This window comes from Uloborus diversus, chromosome 1 (assembly GCF_026930045.1).
Source record: "Uloborus diversus isolate 005 chromosome 1, Udiv.v.3.1, whole genome shotgun sequence".
Classification (NCBI taxonomy): domain Eukaryota; kingdom Metazoa; phylum Arthropoda; class Arachnida; order Araneae; family Uloboridae; genus Uloborus; species Uloborus diversus.
This window is the reverse complement of record NC_072731.1, coordinates 33,836,125-33,855,247: the sequence shown is the minus strand read 5'-3', so window position 1 is coordinate 33,855,247 and position 19,123 is coordinate 33,836,125. Positions and strand designations below refer to the sequence as shown.

The 19,123-nt window shown below is 31.9% G+C and overlaps 2 protein-coding genes across 2 annotated transcripts in view; one reads left to right on the top strand and one right to left on the bottom strand.

Annotated features, from left to right (window-relative positions):
• The window catches only part of LOC129229195 (DNA-directed RNA polymerase II subunit RPB1-like), a 39,886-nt gene extending 35,975 nt beyond the window's left edge, over window positions 1–3,911 (top strand). Inside the window, exon 3 of the transcript XR_008581071.1 lies at window positions 3,623–3,911. The gene's annotated coding sequence lies outside the window, so the exon portion shown is untranslated. The remainder of the gene's footprint in view (window positions 1–3,622) is intronic.
• A 7,530-nt stretch (window positions 3,912–11,441) lies between these two features.
• Window positions 11,442–19,123, bottom strand: part of LOC129234342 (male-specific lethal 3 homolog) — a 48,727-nt gene continuing 41,045 nt past the window's right edge. The window contains exons 10-11 of the mRNA XM_054868335.1: window positions 16,776–16,860; window positions 11,442–11,830 (exon numbers count right to left, since the gene is read on the bottom strand). Coding sequence (XP_054724310.1) covers window positions 11,734–11,830; window positions 16,776–16,860 — 182 coding nt within the window. The 3' untranslated portion in view covers window positions 11,442–11,733. The remainder of the gene's footprint in view (window positions 11,831–16,775; window positions 16,861–19,123) is intronic.

The following is a 19,123-nucleotide window of genomic DNA, read 5'->3' as shown; positions in this document are numbered from 1 at the left end:
CCTTTTAAAAAAACATTTTATGCTATTTTTTATTTGATGAGGGCAGAAAAATTGGTTATGTGGCTCTCCCTTAAAATTTTTTTGAAATTGAAGCCCTAAAACTGCAATTTTAAATTTTCTTTGGTGACATTTGAAAGGAGCATAGGAGTCGGAGGTTCTCTTTTAGCTCCATGCCCCCTTCTATCTGCACCCATGATCTTGTCTAAACAATTTCAAGTGCTGTCAAACAATATTGATATAAATTCCAAACTCACTTAAAATTATATGCTGTAAGTTGTGGTCTTTGAAAAGTAATGTGATATGCCTGGATAAGAAGAATACACTGTATTGGTTTGGATGATCTTGAATTATTTTTCAATATCTTTCATTAAGTTATTTTAAACCAGAACTCTTCTGCACCCTGCTCAGTGTCACAGTTCTATTTAGATCATTTCACAGCAGTGGGGACTCATGGGAGGGGCCAGAGAGGGCCCTGGCTCCCTCACTTTTTTCAGACAATAATTTATAACTTTTTATTTATTTAAATTTTTTTTGTGATTAAGTGCTTGAAATTAAAAAAAAAAGTATTCTACCGTATTTTCCTGTATTTTAAATCAAAACTTCATGTTTTTGCATCATATTATCTGCGGATTATACTAAGGATTTTTTTTTCTTCAGGCCGATTTTAGAACTTCAGTTTTGAAAAAAATTTTAGGGGAGAGTTCCAGAACCCATTTCCATAAAAAGCTTCAAAGTATTTCTACAATTGCAAAAAAAGAAGGAAAAAAAAACAATTGGGGAGAGTCCCGGAGCTCTATCCCTTACTCTAAACGTCAATAAATATGGCCTATAATTTACGTTTTAATGTTTAAATTTCTGCGGAGTCCCCTGTACCGTTCTGTCCCTGAATATCACCAAAGACAGTCTAAAATTGGGTTTTTAAAACTACAAGTTCCAAAATTGAGAGATTTGATGAGCAAATCAATAAAATTTATGATATCTTTTTCCTATTGTGCCTTCCCTCTCCCTCCCCTTAAAAATTATTTTTTAGTTGCACCGCTGTTGTGTTGTATGTACGTGTATGCATATATCGTTACAATATTTTTCTTTTCATTCAAAAAATATCTTCCCATTCTTACACAGAAATTTTTACTTGTTTTAAATTACTGCTCATGTAGTTTTGAAGAAAATGTGACGAGTTATAAATAATTTGAAAAAATTAATCTGAGTTCGATATTTTTTTTCTTTGTCTTCATAAAGATTCTGAATCTGGCTCTTGGGCGCTGGCAGATTCATATGCAAAAGGGTACACCAGCATGTAAATCATTTAGAATTTTTTTTACTAGTTTTTTTAATGCATTTATTTTTAGTTTTTTAAATTTAGTTTATATATCTTTATTTTATGTATTTTAAAACGAATACTGAAATGTAATTTCATCTTTGTTAAAGTTAACTAATTCATAATTTTTACATATTTCTCTGATCACAATATTTTCTCACTTTTGTAATTTGGCCTTGCTTAAAATAAAATTAACTTTACTCATTCAGAATAATTAATTATTCAAAGATGCAAAATAATATTACTAGTAAAACATTAGATTAATATTGCTTTTTAAAATTTATTTATTCATTTTGAAAAGCCAGGGGGTGAAAATTCCTCCCTTGTAGCCCCTTACCGGTGCTGCAATGGTGGCGAACTGTAGTGCCAGAAAGCATATTGGATATAAATGTGAGATTATTAACTTTCGTGATGTATTTTGTAGCTTTTCCCTCTTTGATTAATTAAATTTTCTTTATGAAAGTCAATGAGTGAAAGTGCACCACACCCTGCCGGCAATCATGGACATAAACATGATATTAATACGTGATTTGCTTAGTAGTTTAAGTATTTTGTAGCTTGTCCTGTGTTTAAAATGAATTTAATTTTATTTATTTATCACAAATAATTATTTTAAGAAAGTGTAAATACAGTAGAAGACTGTTATAACACACACCTTGGGACCAGAGCTTTTTCGTTATACAGGTCATTCACAAATTTTGAAACTAATATTCAGAATATATATATATATTAGCACTTCAGAATTAGTGCTATCTGCAATGAGTATTAAAACACTAATTATACAACTAATCATTCACAAAGAAATATGCTTTACAATTAAAATAAAGTGAATTATCCTGCACTTCTGCCAGCTTCATAGTTTGCATAACAGCTGCATTTTCAAGAGCCACTTGATATTTTCTCTTTAGTGTGAACATTAATTTTCATTTAAAAGCTTTGAATTAAGCTGGGAAGATGAAAAACTTTCAAAATTTAATTTTCCTAACAATTTTATGTTAGCAAGGCAAAACAAAGGGATTTTTTAAACTTAAAAACCTATTGTTTACTTCTGAAAAGTTGTGCGGTTTATAGAGAATTGCGTTATATAGGTGGGTGTTATAAAAGTATTCTACTGTATCAAAAATATATTTAAAAAAAAAATCTTTTTTTATCTCTCAAAAACCGAGGGAGAGGCGAGTACATCCAAGATCTGCCCCCACACTTTTTCAAGGCACGAGTCGTCACTGTTTCACAGGTATGGTAATAGGGGTTTTATGCATAGGGTAGGGTAACAAGTAATGACCCTACCCTAGTACCTAAAGTTCTACACTAGGAATTTTGAACACAGTCTGAATTCATGCAGACTTTGGTTTATCTTTTAGTCAGAAAACTTCTGTTGCCTGGCAATATTATTTTTCAGGGAATTTGGAATGATAAAAGGTCCTAAATTATTAAACACCAATATTATTCTAGAGTTACAGTGAGTTTACTGAAAGATTAATGCATGCAAGAACGGTTTTAGTTTAAAAAAATTGCTTAAAATTCTGTTTACTGGTTCAGTCAGCAACATGGAAACTGAATTACACCACTAAAGTCTGACCACTGATTAGATGGAAAGGCAAACATCTGGTTTACAGGCGGAAATGGATGCATCTATTATTAGTTTTCAGGGATGAGCTTTTGCAGATGTATACTAGCCTCTAAATTAAGCAGAGTCACATTCAAATGAGCGGATTACGCACATGACATTTTTACATTTCCCCCTTATTCAGACAAAATCATCTTAACTGAACGTTTGCCAATTCCATATAATCCATGGTTATCAGGTTCGACTGTATCATTCTTACCTGGAAGCAATTAGTTTAGTGGACCATTTTTTGTGTGCGCCTAGTCGCCAATTGATTTTAGTATTTTTTTTATACCATTGATGCACTTAATTGAGAAACTGAAGAACCCACACACATGCAAATCGATACTAAACTTAAATTTTAAATTTTTGACTTGTTACATTAGTATTCCAATTCGTCCATATGTATACTTTTATATATTTTTTTCAGCTTTTAAGTATTTTGACCCCAAATTAGAAAAATGAAACTGAAAGAAGACTGGGAGCAAAAAGTGTTTTTGACTTTTCAATTAATGTCTGTGAAAGCATTTTAAATTCTGTATAATCATATAGAATATCATATATTGATTAGATTTCTAATCAAAATGTTCCACTGCATTTCTAAATGATGAATTATTTCGTTTAATGCTTGTTAAAAATTAATATGAAATTTTATTTAAATATCCTAGCCATTAATATTTTTTTGAATTTTTTTTTAGAATTCCACTTTATATTCTCAAGCTAGAACCTGGGAAGAAAGCTAATGAATTTCTTGATACAAATGTGCCAAAAATAAAACTCAAACCCAAGAAACCTATTGTATCAATTCCCCTGGAAGATCTTTAGAACTTTTGTTCATGTATCACAATGTGTATACACTATGTAACTTTATGCTCAGAAATTAAAACCATTACTTTAAAAATGTACATTATGTTTAACGCTTGATTTCATAAGTAATAGACAAAATGAAATTTCTTGTATCAAATGAGACATGATTTGAATTGTAATTTTAAAATAAAAATGCTCAATATTTGAAATAAGAAATTGCATACTCAAACTCATCATTTTGTATTTTCTTAAAAGCACTCTACTGGAATTTGAAAATAGTTTTTTGTAATATTATGTGATTAAAATCACCATTGTGTTTCAATTCATAGCTAAGATTCACAAAGGAACTTGAATATATTTATGTTCCTAATATACAGTTGTTCCCAACTTTTTTACCCCTAAAATGTAGATTCCCCCTTTGACGAAATAATTTGAGTCACTGAAAACATTACTGCATTTTCCCGTAACAGAACCCTTAAAAGATCATTTCTGTTTAAAAAAGATTTCAAACAACATGTGGGAACAAGAAGTCCCACCCAGAACTAAAGGAGCCTACTTTCCCATACACCAACATCGTTTTTCCAGTATCTAATCGATATTCTCTTAGCTAAGACAGCAAATTATGTCAAACATACCTTTTTAACATTTTAAGCTTATTTTTGGAAATAAAAATATGCCTTGCTCATCTGATTAAATAGATGCATAAAAACAAATTAAATTAATAAACAAAAGTAGTAGCACTGCACAGCCCTTTCTGTTACAACAAAACAATTGTTCAAATCAAAAAGATCTTTCCTATACATGTTCTTCACCGAGAGCTTTTTTTAACAAAGTTTGTTTGAAGCAAATTCGCCTTTAAGTTTGGAATTTATATGACCTGCTAAATGAGATATCAGCCTTAACTGTACAAAATTGAATTGTTGTACCTTTTTGGCTGATTTCTTAAATTACAAGGTGACGTTTCAAGCTCTAGAACCAATACTACATTGGGAATTCTGTTCTTTAATTTTCCTTCGGGTATCTTCCTTTCATGAAGATGGACGCTTTTGAAATAAGGCCAACTTTCAAAAGCTGGACTTTATTTATTGCTTTTCAATTTTTATTTTATTCCATCTCACTCTGTTTCGTTGTATATTTTTAAAAAGATCAAAATCTGGCAAGACAGAAAACTTTCATCCCTGATTTTTTAAAACAAAATTGCACAGAAATTAATGGTTATTGTTTTATGAACATAAAGAAAGGTTTATTAAAACTTAATGACAGTACATTTTTAAGAGATATTTTCAACAATAGGGAAGTTGCAACCTATTAAATGTTCATATTTTGACTATTGGGTATTGTTAATTGACCCTCAAAACTAAAAAATTCACCATCGCCGAATTTTAAAACTGTGATTGATTTTTAATGAATTTTTAAAAATCCACGCACAAAATTGCGCTCTTCTGAAACATCACAGGGTACTAATGGGCAGCCTTCCGCCAAAGATCCCTTGTTTTTGCTACGGACATTTTGAGCGCACTGACATTTTTATTTTTTAGAAATTCAATAATCCTTTTGAACACACTATGGAGGCCGGATTCATTTAAGCACAATTTAATAATCTTCCTCAAGTAACATCAATGATGGTATTCGAATATTTCCAAGAGGATGAGAGGTTTAATGTTCCAGAAACGCGATTAGTTAAATACAAGGAAGTAAGCCTTACGGTTTGTCTTCGAAGCCAACTGCACATCTTTTGGCTTCTCCAGCGGCGGAAGAGCGCATGACGTCACTTCCTGTGCCATTTGATGTCACAATCACTTGAACTTTAAAAATTAATTTTTAAAAAATTACTTATTGTATCGCAAAATTTTTTTCATCTATGATGTTCATACATGTTACTCTATCATATAAAAATAAAATTGAAAAATCAAAAACTTCCCTATTTGTATGATATATCACTCCCCTCCCCCTCCCCCGGAATGAAGTGATTCATTTCGGTAGAATCCCAAAAAAGCGGTCAAGTTAGTGAAACTGCTGTATTTTTGGGAATGCTTGTGCAACAAATTTTTGGGCACTATTTTCTTATCCAGCCAGTATATGGCCCAGTTTTCTGGAATTGCATCAGTTATTGACTTCTCGGGGCTCTACTATATTCCAGAAAGCACATGCATCCTTGGATGATGCAGCTTTTATTTAACATTGGAGCATGATAATTCATAGGATGTTGAAACTAGGTTATTAAAGGAAAAAAGTATTTTTATCCAAAGCAAACTAAAAAATTCATGCTTTTTTCTTCCATATTGTCTGCTAAGATGTTTTAAGAAAAAAAAAATCAATTTATTTCAAAACCTTTAATTTCCACTTGAATAATACAAATTAATGATCTTTTCGGGTGCAAATTACAAGTTTACAATTGAAACAAAAATATACAAATGATATTACAATCCACAAATTTTACCTCAGCTTGAGTAATAATGTTTGTTTGTCAATGTATAGACTCTTAATTAATATATAATTTTCAGATTGAAAAAAAAAAAAAACAACATTTTAAAAAATGTTCTTAAAGTTTAGTACAAATTAATTACCATAATTTAAAGTTTTTCACAACTACATATAAGTAACATGTAAAGAAAACAAGCAATTTACTGCATAATCCTGAGTAAGGGAATGTGGGGCAAAGTGAAATAGCGGAGCAAAATGAAATGGCAAAATATTTACTCTGCTTTTAGCGCCACCTATCTAGTAATGTTTTAACCACATAGTAACACATGTAGCCTATTCCAGTCAAGAAAAAATTCACTTTGAAAATCATAGAACATGATAGTACAAGCATTTTTCAAAAAATTATACTCATATTGTAATATTTTGTTTTAAGTCGAAAATTATTTTTGGTATTATAAAATGATAAAGTTCTTGTAATTAACATTTGAAATATTAATTGAGACCGTCTAATATTTGATGCAACATTTATTTAATTAATATTAAGCCTATTTGTATTTTAAATATTTTTTACAATTAGACAAGTACACACAGGGCAAAGTGGGTGGGGCAAAGTGAAATAGTTAATTTTGTTTAATTATTCAATCATTTATTAAATATCTTACATACTTTTTTATAACTTCATTAACCCACCTTAATTTAGTAATTAACTTATTTATTCTTTCATTTACTTATTATCTCACTCTTTTATTTGTCTTCACACACTAATTTATTTAATTATTTGTTTATTTTTCCCAGCATCTTTTCATTTATTCAATCAAACTTTTATGTTCTGATTCATTTGATCAAAACTATTTTTTATAATCGAATAGAAAACCTTTCATTGCAAAAATATCATTTTTCACTTTGCCACATGAAAAAATAAAGTGAAAATTTTCCACTTTTTTTAAGCAAAAATTCACCGCCAAAAAATAAAAATACTATTTTAATGCATGTTTTATTTTAAGATACAATGTTCTTTCTTTATGTACTGTAATTCATTTTTCTTTTTCATTTTGAAAAAGCTTAGTCATCTAAACCATTTCACTTTGCCCTACATTACCCTACTAACCGTTCCTTGAACTCTTATCACAGGGGAGAAAAATAGTTGGATAAAATTTTAATTCTTGCATTTTTAATCCAATCACTCACTTAAAGAAAGTAATAAAAAAATTAACTCTAATTGGAATTCAGAAACTTTGAATTCAAATTATGTTCTTCGCAATCACGAGTTGCGACAAGACTCTACTGGTTAGAGTTATTGTTTCTAGAAATGGCCCCTCCGCCCAAGCATGTCCCTCCTCCTGGGTGCTTACGTGTATATAGTTGTGTGCGTGTGTGTGTAGGCTTACGTGCGGCACGTAGGCGTGTGTATGTGTGTAAAGGCGTGCGCGCGTAGGCGACTGTGTATGAGCATGTGTGTGTAGGACATGGACGCCACCGCCCAGCAAAAGTGGATTCCGGGGGACAGTGCTCAGGACCAGCCGCGCCGCCGCCGGTGGACGGTGGTGCTGCAGCCCTGGTCCAAGCTGAAAAAGGAACCGGAACATCAAGGACTGTCAAGTGAGAACAATAAGCAATCGTGATTGCTCAACAATTTTTGAACGGGTTTAGGAGATCAAGAGTTCGTAGAAATCAGTAGTTAGCCCACCACAAGATATGGAGCCAAAATCATAATATAGAAGCACACAATATTAACTTCACTATTAAATGCACAACCAGTTTGGAAAAAAAATTTGAATGGGAGGGGGGGGGGGCTAGATTATGCAGTAAAATACAGGAAGCAAAATATTAATAAGTGTATACTTAATGATGAATAAATACATGTCAATTTCAAACAGAATCAAAAGATAATCACTTATTCATGTCAACCAAGTTCAACAGCACTTTTAAAATATAAATGACACACTTAAACCTCAATTTAATTTGAAAGATTGAAATGCCAATAATTACAACACTATTTTAGGCTGGTAATTAACAAATACAAAAACATTTGGGTTAATTAACATTTCTGGTACAAATAACAGTTGCAATACAAGAGAAAGATACCCTGATTCAGTGTTACTAATAAAAATTTAAAGACAGGCATCATGATGACACCTGGTATACGTTTCTAGGTGTCAAAATGAACAGTCTAGGTAATTTTAATAAATCAAATATATACATATAAAACTAAAAAAAAAGAAACTTCATTAAAAGATATGATCAGCATATTGCCGGTTGTAAATTTTAACTCTGCAAAATATACAGAAGAAAAGGATTTTCAAAGTCAAATAAGATTGCATTTATAAATTACTTCTACAAATTTATTCTTCACGAGTGCCTAGGTTTTTCATGATCTAGGCATCAAGCTAAAATTTTTGGTCTCAAAATGCGACTAACAACCGCTTGTTTTTAATACTGCAATTATTCATTAGTTCATTGTAGAGCAAGAATTTTTGTTTAAGAAACTTGGAACTAAACAACAAAGCCTTGCAAGTATGTTCCAATGAAAAATATTTTTTTCCCTAAAACTATTCTAATGCAAAACATCAAAATACCCAAATACTACTAGGTAGCTTTCTGTAATTTTAAAACCAAGGCTCTAAAAGCAGGGCTGCGGAGTCGGAAGGAAAATAGTCAACCCTGACTCCCGGATTTTTAAATTTTTATTTTGTATTTTTCTATCCCCCCCCCTTCAGGGGAAGGGGGAAACCTCTCAACAGAAATTAAAATATTAATTCCTTTTTATGAAAATTTCACATTTTGTATTTCATTGCAAACCTAAGATGCATAAAACGTTAGAAATTCGATTTAAAAATCAAATTTTCAATAGTTACGAGTTTAAAAGTGAGATGATGTAAAAATACCATTTAAAAAAAATTAAAGGATTACTTGTAATTTGTCCTTCTTTAATGTTTAACAAATACATATTGATCAAATTGTGTGCTTTCAGTTTTTGAAAGCTGCAACTTGAAAGAAAAAAAGCTTTTTTTCTAAGTCTAAGTTCTTGAGAGGGAGTGATTTGCCTTGGGTGACACCCATCTAGAGGTGACACCCCAAGTTAATTTCAGAGCTTAAAAAAAATATAAATACTTTAATTCTGAAAAATTTCCCGAATATATTTTAAATTATATTTCATCAATAAAATTTCATCGAAAGTAGGGCACTACCTTGCAGGGAGAGGCCGGGTACATATATGTCACGAGCAAATTTTACACAAAATGCGGCAGTATACAGCTTAGCCATGAATAGATTTTACTATACCTAATTTCTTTGCTAAATTTTTAATTTAAATTTCATTGGCTGCTTTAGAATTAACCTTAATATAAAGATCTTAAGCCTAACTGTAGCTATCGAGTGTTGTAACAAGAAATCATTTACACTCATTTTGTTCCATACTTTTTAGTAGGAACCAAGCTTATAGAAATAATCTTAGTTAAAAAAACATTAGATATATTTCAACAGATCTTTTGGATTCGCACTTTCGAGCTAGAACTTATTTGAATTTGTCGAACACCTTCAGAAGTTTCCCCCTGAGCTACAGCCCTCGACTTACTAAATTGTTACATTCCTTTTACTATTTTATAACTGAGATCGAACAAAATACTATATTTCTATTTTTATTTATAAGTGATTACTTGAAAATGAAAATGTTAGGCAACAAAATCGTTTGCTTACAGTTGCTATTAGGTAAGTTAAAAAGCTAGCAAACTAGGTGACGGCTACAGAAAGTTCTGTAAACACTCAAGTCAGCTGATTGCCATAATGGCAGTTATTTTCTCATTAGTAGCTTTTTACACATGTGATCAAAACAATTGGTAGTCAGTTTTAAAAAATACATGGACAGTCAGTAAAAATGAAAGAAATAAAGAAACCCCCAAGCCAGAATGTTTTTTTAAAGACTCCGACTCCTTTACCCCAAAATCAGCCCAACTCCGACTCCACAGCCGTCTAAAAGAACTCTGCTTAACATGTATAAATTTTCACAAATGTAAATGAATTTATACTCATTTTTTATAGTAATATTATAATTTTTTCAGTACCTGAAAGCAAATATTAAAGCAAAATGAGATTCTTTAATTTACCGTCAAAGTCTTATTTTTTAATGAACTAGTATGACTATTTTTATCAGAAAAAAAAAAGAATTATGCTAAAACCTCTATCAAATAAATTCCATATATTTCCTGAAATGAGAGGGAACTACTCGATGAGATGGAAAAATAACAAATGAAAAAAAAAATCATCACAGTTTGTAAGAATGACTTTAGGATCATTTAGAATAGAGACGTAGCAAATACTCGGTACTCTGTCAAACTTTGATCAAATACTCGACCAATACCGAATAGTTGTAAAAAATTGAATATTGTTCAAGACAGATTTTACAATTAATAAAAAATGGCAAGCATATAATATACTGCAATCACTTGCAATTCAAATTTACAAGTCAAACTTAAAATTTGAGAATAATGAAGTTTGTTATGCTTCAGTGGAGTAAATCTTCATTTTAATGTCCCCAAAGTTACTAAAACTTATTTATTAAAAGTGGGGCAAAAAAGGTAAGTATAGAAAATATGATTTTTTTAATTATCAAATGGATTTTTGCTACAAACGAAAATTATTTATAAGAAATATAAAATACCCTTGCTTAAAAAATAAAAGCAAATAAAAAAACATAAGCACACATGTGCAGGAACACTCCACACACGTGTTTTGGAGTTACAAGGAATTTTTTTCAATGCATAAAATTCAAGCTTATTGATTTAAAGACATCTGACAAAGGTCAGATTTTTTGTCTGATGTCTTTACATTCATTAGCTCACACTTTATGCACTGAAAAAGACATTCCTTATAACGTAGAAACACCTGTCTGCAGTGTTCCTGCACATTTGCACTTTTAACATTGTTTTATTTGCTTTTAAAAATTATATATGTTTGACAGGCTAGAACTATAATAGATTTGATATAATTTGTTTCAATTTCAACTTGATTAATCATACCTTCTATTTATTTTTAATTTTAAAAATAACACTTTTATAAAATTTTTGACACAAACAAAATTTCTTAAATAATGCACAATAAAATTTCAGCTGCAATTTTGTTTCAAAAACTATTATATAGACATTGAGGTCTATACTACTATTCCAGTGGGTTCAAAATTCATGTGTGTGTCGCTGATTCTTCTTAAAACATAATTAGAGTACTCGGTACTTGGCCGAGTAGTGAAAGGCTGAGTACTCCGTACTCGGGCAAAGTGCTACTTGGTACGTCTCTAATTCAGAATCCAGTGCAAGCCAGATGATGTACCTATTACTAAAAATGCACTCTACCATGAGGATTTTAAAACGTAAAGCTATTGCATAAACTATACAAATTTTAAAATGTACAGAAAATACTGTGCTTGCCCAAATATTATACATTGTCACTGGAATTTATTTTACAGGACCAATGACACAAATGGCACAGATTTTACCAGTTCTTTACATAGTGAAATGTTCTAGTAGTAAAATTTACCAAATATCGAAAATTGGAAGTTTCTTTCCGATACTTCAGCATAATTGAGTTATTTTACAACATTGACATTTGTTTCTGGAAATGCTTCACTTGCACTTACATATGCACTGCTCAGAAATAAGTCATCCTTTTTCTCTGCAAGATACCTATAAAATATGGAAGCTATTTAGTAAGTAAGAAGAGCATTTTTGGTTTTACAAAGTTAATATTTGACAGTAATATTAATAATACAAAAAAAAGTTATTTTTGGTTTTATAAAAGTTAATAAAAAAATATTAAATAAAAACAAAAACCTGACTGAGTAAAAACCAAAAAAACTAAAAAGAAAAATGTATAAGCCCAGTAGCTTAGAATGTTATTAAGTACTACTGAATAGCTACACCGTTAAAATAGTTTTATAACCGTACACAGATAAGACAAATCATAAATTCAAAAGCAGAATAGAAGGATCAACAGTCGGGGCTCATTCAAATTTTACGGGGTTCCTTGAATCAGAAAAGAATGGGCCCCGACTGTTGATCCTTCTATTCTGCTTTTGAATTTATGATTTGACTTAACTGCGAAAGTCAATCGGTGAGCAATGAACCTTGCTACGATTGGATTAAAAATTTTCCCGACCTTTTAAAAGATTATTCCCCAGATGATGTCTTTAATGCTGATGAGACGGGACTCTTTTACGAAGCACTGCCTGAAGAAAATAATTCTCTTCATCGACAATTGTAGGGTTCATGGCGAGATTCCAAAAATCCAAGCAGTGAAAGTAGTTTTCCTCCCGCCAAACACTACTTCTAAGCTGCAACCCATGATTAAGAGATAATTAAAAGTTTTAAAGTTGGATACAGGAAAGAGGTTGTGAAGAGGATCATAGATGCAATTGATAGGGAGGCGGAAATTATGCCATTGAACTTCCTGGATTGCATGAGGATGGTTGACCGTGCTTGGAGGCATATAACACAGAAGACTATCATAAATTGTTTCAGAAAAGCCGGCTTTGTGAAAGAAGAGGAAAATGAAATTGAGTTAGATGAGGAACAGGAAACCAATGCTGGACCTCATACTAAAATGCAGTGTGAAAGATGGAGAAAAGTCTCAACATCTTTCAATCTTTCTGAATCTATTGCATTTGAAGATTTTGCTCAGTTAGATGCTGATGTTGAAGTCCGTGGGTTGTGGACTGATGAGATGAGATCATTTCCCAATCAATTTCTCCTCCACCGTCTGATGACGAGGAAGAAGTTTCCAAAACAGCACCTGCAGGTTACTTCATCTCAAGCTAAGGATGCTGTCAAAACTCTATGACGCTTCATGGAATGCTCGGAAAATGTGGGAAATGCTGATTTTGCAGCTATTTTTCAAATAAAGAAACTGCTTGAAGAACAGTGTGAAAAAAAGACGTCACCAAACCACAATACTGGACTTTTTTTTTAAGTTTTAACAACGTAAGATCACTGTCTGTCATTTTGCTCCTTCTTTTCTATCAACTTATTATTTTTGTATCTTTTTAAAAATTAAAATTTTTGTTTTTGTACTAAGACTTTTTTTCAACTATCATTACTTGTTTCCACTTATTTTTAACTATTGTGACTAATTTTTCGCATATTATTTTATTATGATTATAACCTTGTTATCTCAAAAACTTGATATTTTGAACTTTTTTTACTGTCTCTTTGACTTTGTGATATCGAGAGTATACTGTATATGGCAGGGTAAGGCTCAAACCCCACTAAGGTTCAGACACATGGCGCTATAGTGGGACTATTTTGGTCAGCAAACTGATTTTTGAATGCATTGTTTTTTTTTTCCAATATTCAGGTATAAATTTATTTTGAAGGATTTTTCTATTGTGTTTTGTTTTCCTTATTTCTTCAACGTTTGTTTTCATTCTTATAGTTGAAGATAGTTACTTATCTAAGTCTAAACAAATAATTTGATTTGTCGTATTATTCAGTTGTGATTGTTCTTTATAACGTTTTTATTATAGTATTTGGTGAAACATTTTAAATTGCTGAAGCGCAGTTGCTTGGTGCGTTAAGGGATGAACTATACAGTTGAAAGCTTATTTTGAGTTTTAAAGCTACTGTTAATCTTTTTATGTGTTTTGGCAAAACTTCCAAAGAGACTTTAATAGGTTTTCTGAAAAGTTGTGTACACATTTTAGTTGAAGAAAAATGATCATTTTACATCAGAAGGGGGTGGGGAGATTTTTTTTAATTCAAAGAACTTTCTTTAAATACTTAGTATGGACATCGCCGTCCAGGTACTGCTAGTATGTAATAAGAAGGTTCCCTTTGCTTATTGAAATAACCAGGGTTCATACTCTTATTTGGATGAAAAAATTCCATGACTTTTCCAAGACTTTTTCAGGATTTCATAAAAATTTTCATGACCTTGTTACATGAAGAGAATAGTACTATTTAATATCAAACTTGCCATTCTTTGAAAATGAGCATTAGCAAAACTTCCACGTTATTGCCACTATCTCATCCAAGAATTTAATAATTGAAAAACAATCAGTGTACACCTAAAAAACTAAACTTCGTATATGCCTTCTTCATATAAATTTAAGTAAAGTAAAAATACAGTGAATCAAATATAATGATATATTCAGTAAATTACTGCCTATTAGCCAGGGCTAAAGCAGAAATACATGAAATACACCGTTGGCGGTGTATTTCATGCAAATATAATGATGCTTAAATGTGTAGTTTTTTATATATATATTTTTTTATAAACAGGCAAAATGATAATGAATGGGACAAAAGTTGAATGAGTTATTACTAAATTTCAATAAATTTGGTTTAAAAGGCTTTTAGTGTCAACAGTGCATTTAATCATCCGAATAACTTGACAGTACTTGGGCTCTTCAATGTAAAGAAACATTCTTTACTAAATTCATGTTTCTAAACTAGATATTTATTTAAAAAAACACTTTCAGCAGTGAATATATCTTCTGATTCAAATCTACTTGTTTACTTATTTGCACATTTTCAAAAGCATAAAAATTAATAGGTTCAGAAATTCTGGAACATAGTGTTTGGTTCTTGACATTGAACATGGCTTGACATCAGCAGTAGGTCGCATGAATCAGTTTTGAGAGCCATATGTTGGGCGTTACTGTTTTAGGGTGTTAGAATTCCCCTATTTATGTATTCTATCGCCTGACTCATGTCTTTATTTTTTTAAACCTTCAACAAATTAAGATAAATTTAAAAATAAATTTTATACAAGTTATAGAAACGAACTCGGACGCAATTGAATTGCGTTTTTTGAGTGTGTGTGGCAAAAATCAAGAACGTGCAAGTTCGCTACTACAGAATATAAAATATAAAAAAATGTTGAAAATAATGTAACTTCAAAATGGGTGATGTCCAAGCAGTAAAATCGCATTGCAAAAAAAAAAAAAAAAAAGAAGAAGAAGAAGTGTGGCTGCTACAGCAGCGGATGCAATGAGATTTCAAAATCCAGATTTATTTTTGGGATCGTTCAATTTTCCAGTTTTAACAGCTTTTATGTGCAACACTGTTTCACTCAAAATGTGTAATGCTCTTTAAGCAACTGCTAAATTATCTTTGCCCAGGGCATTTTTCCATGACTCTAAGTAAATTTCCATGACTTTGAATGAAAATTTCAATTTTCCATGACTTTTCCAGGTCTGAAATTTGCTAAATTTTTTTCCATGACTTTCCAGGATTTCCATGACCCGTACGAACCCTGAATAACCTTTTAAAAAAAGCAGTTCATGTCAAGGAATAGTTCTTTTTTTTAATGTTTTACTACTCTAAAATGTCTGATGCCAATAAGATTTTGATTGGTAACAATTACAATATTATTTTTGATTCACAATGAATATCTGCGCTTATAGCTGCTTTGCCGCAGTATTTATTTTGGAAAACCCTTGCCATATGCAAAACATATTAACCTGTGAGACACTTCAGCACAGAATTATACCCATTTATGCAGTTTTCTATTAAATGATTCAAACCTGGCATAAATACTCCAATATTTTCCAAAAATACTTCATATTTTTCTGATTTTTGTCACAGTGCTACCTTTAAATCATTATTAGAGGTCATTTTCTGCTTTCACTATCATTTAACATAAGAAGTGACCCCTCCCCCCAAAATAAATAAATAAATAAATAAATGAAAGAAAAGAATTTTTTTTTTTTGTGATGACGGAAATGTTCTAGTGTTTTTTCACAAGGAAAGTTTTGTTTTCCATTATCACAGTAAAATTGTTGCGTTTGTAAGCCTAAGCACGCATTCTTTCGACCCAATCATCAACAAGTATGGAAAGGCATTTTGAGGACTGACACTTAGACAGGGGTTGTTAGGTAAGGACAACAATCCCCTTGAAAATCTGTAATTAAATTAGCCTACGTAGTGCCCAATACCAAAGCTATGGCCAACAAATGGTCAAAGATATGTTTTGGGGCTGATATATGGGAAGAGTGGTAAACAATACTAATATTTTTATTTGCCACATGGCAAGTTGCGGCCGCTAATTTTGATTTTTATTGGGCAAGTAGAGGGATCTTTCCATATTTATAATCCTAGGTTATTGTTGAAAATCTTGATCAATGACTTAAATTGGTTTAATTTTGTTCATTAATCTTTACTAATAATAAAGCAGAAAGTCTCTGTCCAGATCTCTCTCTGTCTGTCAGGATCTTTGTGGCGTGCATAGTGCTTAGGCCGTTTGGCCGATTTTCATTAAATTTGGCACACAATTGGTTTATAGCATGAGGGTGTGCACATTGAAGCAATTTTTCGAAATTTCGATTTTGTTCTTTTTCTATTCCAATTTTAAGAACATTTTCTCGAGCAGAATTATCATAAGATGGACGAGCAAATTACCAAGTTATCATAACGTGGAACCGTAACATGAGCAAGCCAATTGGCAAGAAATGCACCATACATTATTTGTAAATATACAGGCGAACCAAAAAACCTTTTAAGTTTCTACTACGGGCAAAGCCGTGTGGGTACCACTAGAATTATATTTAAAAAAATCATTCAGTTTAGCAATGTATAATGCTGAAATTTTATTATGCAATTGTTTAGCTGCAAAATATATGGTAAAAAAACTTACTGGAGAAAGTTTTCCATAATGTTCACTATTAACTCTGACTTCTTTTGAGAAATGCTCATCTTTGACAGAAGTTCTGGAAGCTTAACTGCAAATGAGAAATTATTTAACGTACATATATATATATAACGTACATATATACTATTTCATGTTATCATAATCAAATGCAAGCAAAACTTTTACAAGTAAAATAACTTCCTGAGTATTTATTCAACTGGTCCTTTTCACAGTTTTCAGAGAACAACTAGTTTAATTTATTAGGGTGCTGGAAGTATGAGCATGCATATTATTTTAATGTGAATTTTAAACTTGAAAAAAAAAAAAAAGAATTGATTGAAAAAGAATTTATATTTCTATTTGATTGTCTGTCAAAAATTTCTACTTGCAATGCAGATAGCTGTATTGAATGCTTCTTTCCTCCCTCAATGCTCCTTTTAGAAGGCAGCCTTTCATGCTTCAGGAGGGGGCCATTTCTATCCTTTCCCCTCTCCTGTATCCATGCCTGATGACCGGTTCTGTCACAAATTTTGCAAATAAATGAAGCACAAGTGTCAAGAGTAGATATTAATGGACAGTGAACCAACACAATGTTCCCTAATATTCTATTTTTCTTAAACTATGCTAAGCTGTCGGGAAATTGGCACTTACTTTGATAATTGAACATTTAAAATTCAGCATATTTATTCGATTTATGATTAAAAGAACTATACGATGTGGCCTGCGGTCGCCCCTTGCTTTGGCCGCCCATGTGTGGTGCACGCGCTGCACACCTGCTAGGATTGGCCCTGCCTGTGGCATACTAAATCAAATTTCATATTTCAATATGGACAATGTTTTTCTCATTCACTAGTCAAAGCAAAGAATTGCAAAAAAAAAAAAAAAAATAATAATTAATTTGAATTTTGACATCTTGAATTCAAATTATGTTTTGCGCAATCACATGTTTTTTTGCGTGTGTGCAGGCATGTGTATGTGTGGGTGGGTGTGCAGGCGTGTGTGTGGGTGTGTGTGTGTGTGTAGGCATGCGTCTGTGTATTTATGCGTGTAGGATATGGAGCAACCTGGAGATGGTTTTCGCTAGAGGAGCAGCATCGTGAGGCCGGTCGATGCGACGGTGGTACTAGCAGAGGGTGCTGGCGGGAAAATAAAATGATAGGAATTCAAAACAGTCAAGTGAGAACAATAAGCAATCGTGATTGCTCAAAAAAAAAAAAAAAAATGCATTTCTATATGGGTATAAGGATTATACTTTTAAACATTTGAATTCTCTTAATTTTTTCAGTTTCTTAAGAATTTGAATAAAAGTTCATCATGAGTTTTACTGCTTATTACGGTCAGCAATTCCCAAACTTTCACTTAATGTGACTGAGACTTGTCTGTCTTAAGGGACAGTGGCGCTTTTTATTCTGATCTATATTAGGATTTGGGAAGAATTACAGGAAGCTTTTAAATCGAGAATTTAAACACAATATTTCGTTTTTCTTGAAAAGTGTCAATTCTCAGACTCCCATGTCCCAAATATTTGTTCTTTAAAATGGTAACAGTAACAGCTCATGAGTAGTGTGATCAGAGATTTTTACTTTTTTTACTAACAGCCAATATGGGTCCATACTTCGCTGAAACCAAGTTTGAAGTAGTGGTTGCTCGATATCTAAAAAATTTTCTTGTGCATTCGAAGAAAGTTCCTCGCTGATCAGTAGCGTAGCTAAGGGTTGTCAGGAGTGGCTCTCCCCAGGGGCACAGCGGCCAGAGTGGCGGCATTTCGACTGATTCAAAGAAAAAAAAAGAGTTTTTTTTTATCATAGAAAATGGTTTGAAATTAAAAAAAAAAAAAAACTTGTAAGAAAGAGAGCTAGAGGGAACATATATATATACACAAACATAACATCTACCGAGAAGGAACATTGGGCATCATTGAAAACAATTCTAGAAAAGAAAATAAGAAAAGAAATCACAATGCTGCCTTCTGTTTGTCAAATCAATTAATCAAAATGTTCCAAAAAAATTTTTTTTTGAATGACATCTGGTGACTTCTCATGTGGGCGACCCTGGGGGGGGGGCAATTTCTTTTGTTTGCCGGGAGAGCTAGACCCCATAGTTACGCTACTGTCGTTGATGCGTCAATGGATCATGAACCCGTCGTAATGCTCTGTGCCAGTCAACTTGAAGTAGTGCTTAAATTTGAATCATGACCAAATATTCTGCCATCACAAACTGATTTGAAGTTGATTTTTTGCATTCAACATGAATCCTTCAACACTTCCCCTTCATTGCAACTGTTCCATCACTGCAAAAGCTTGTGCTAGTGTAACATTGGATCCCATTGATTTTTACTTATTTAGCTGTAACGC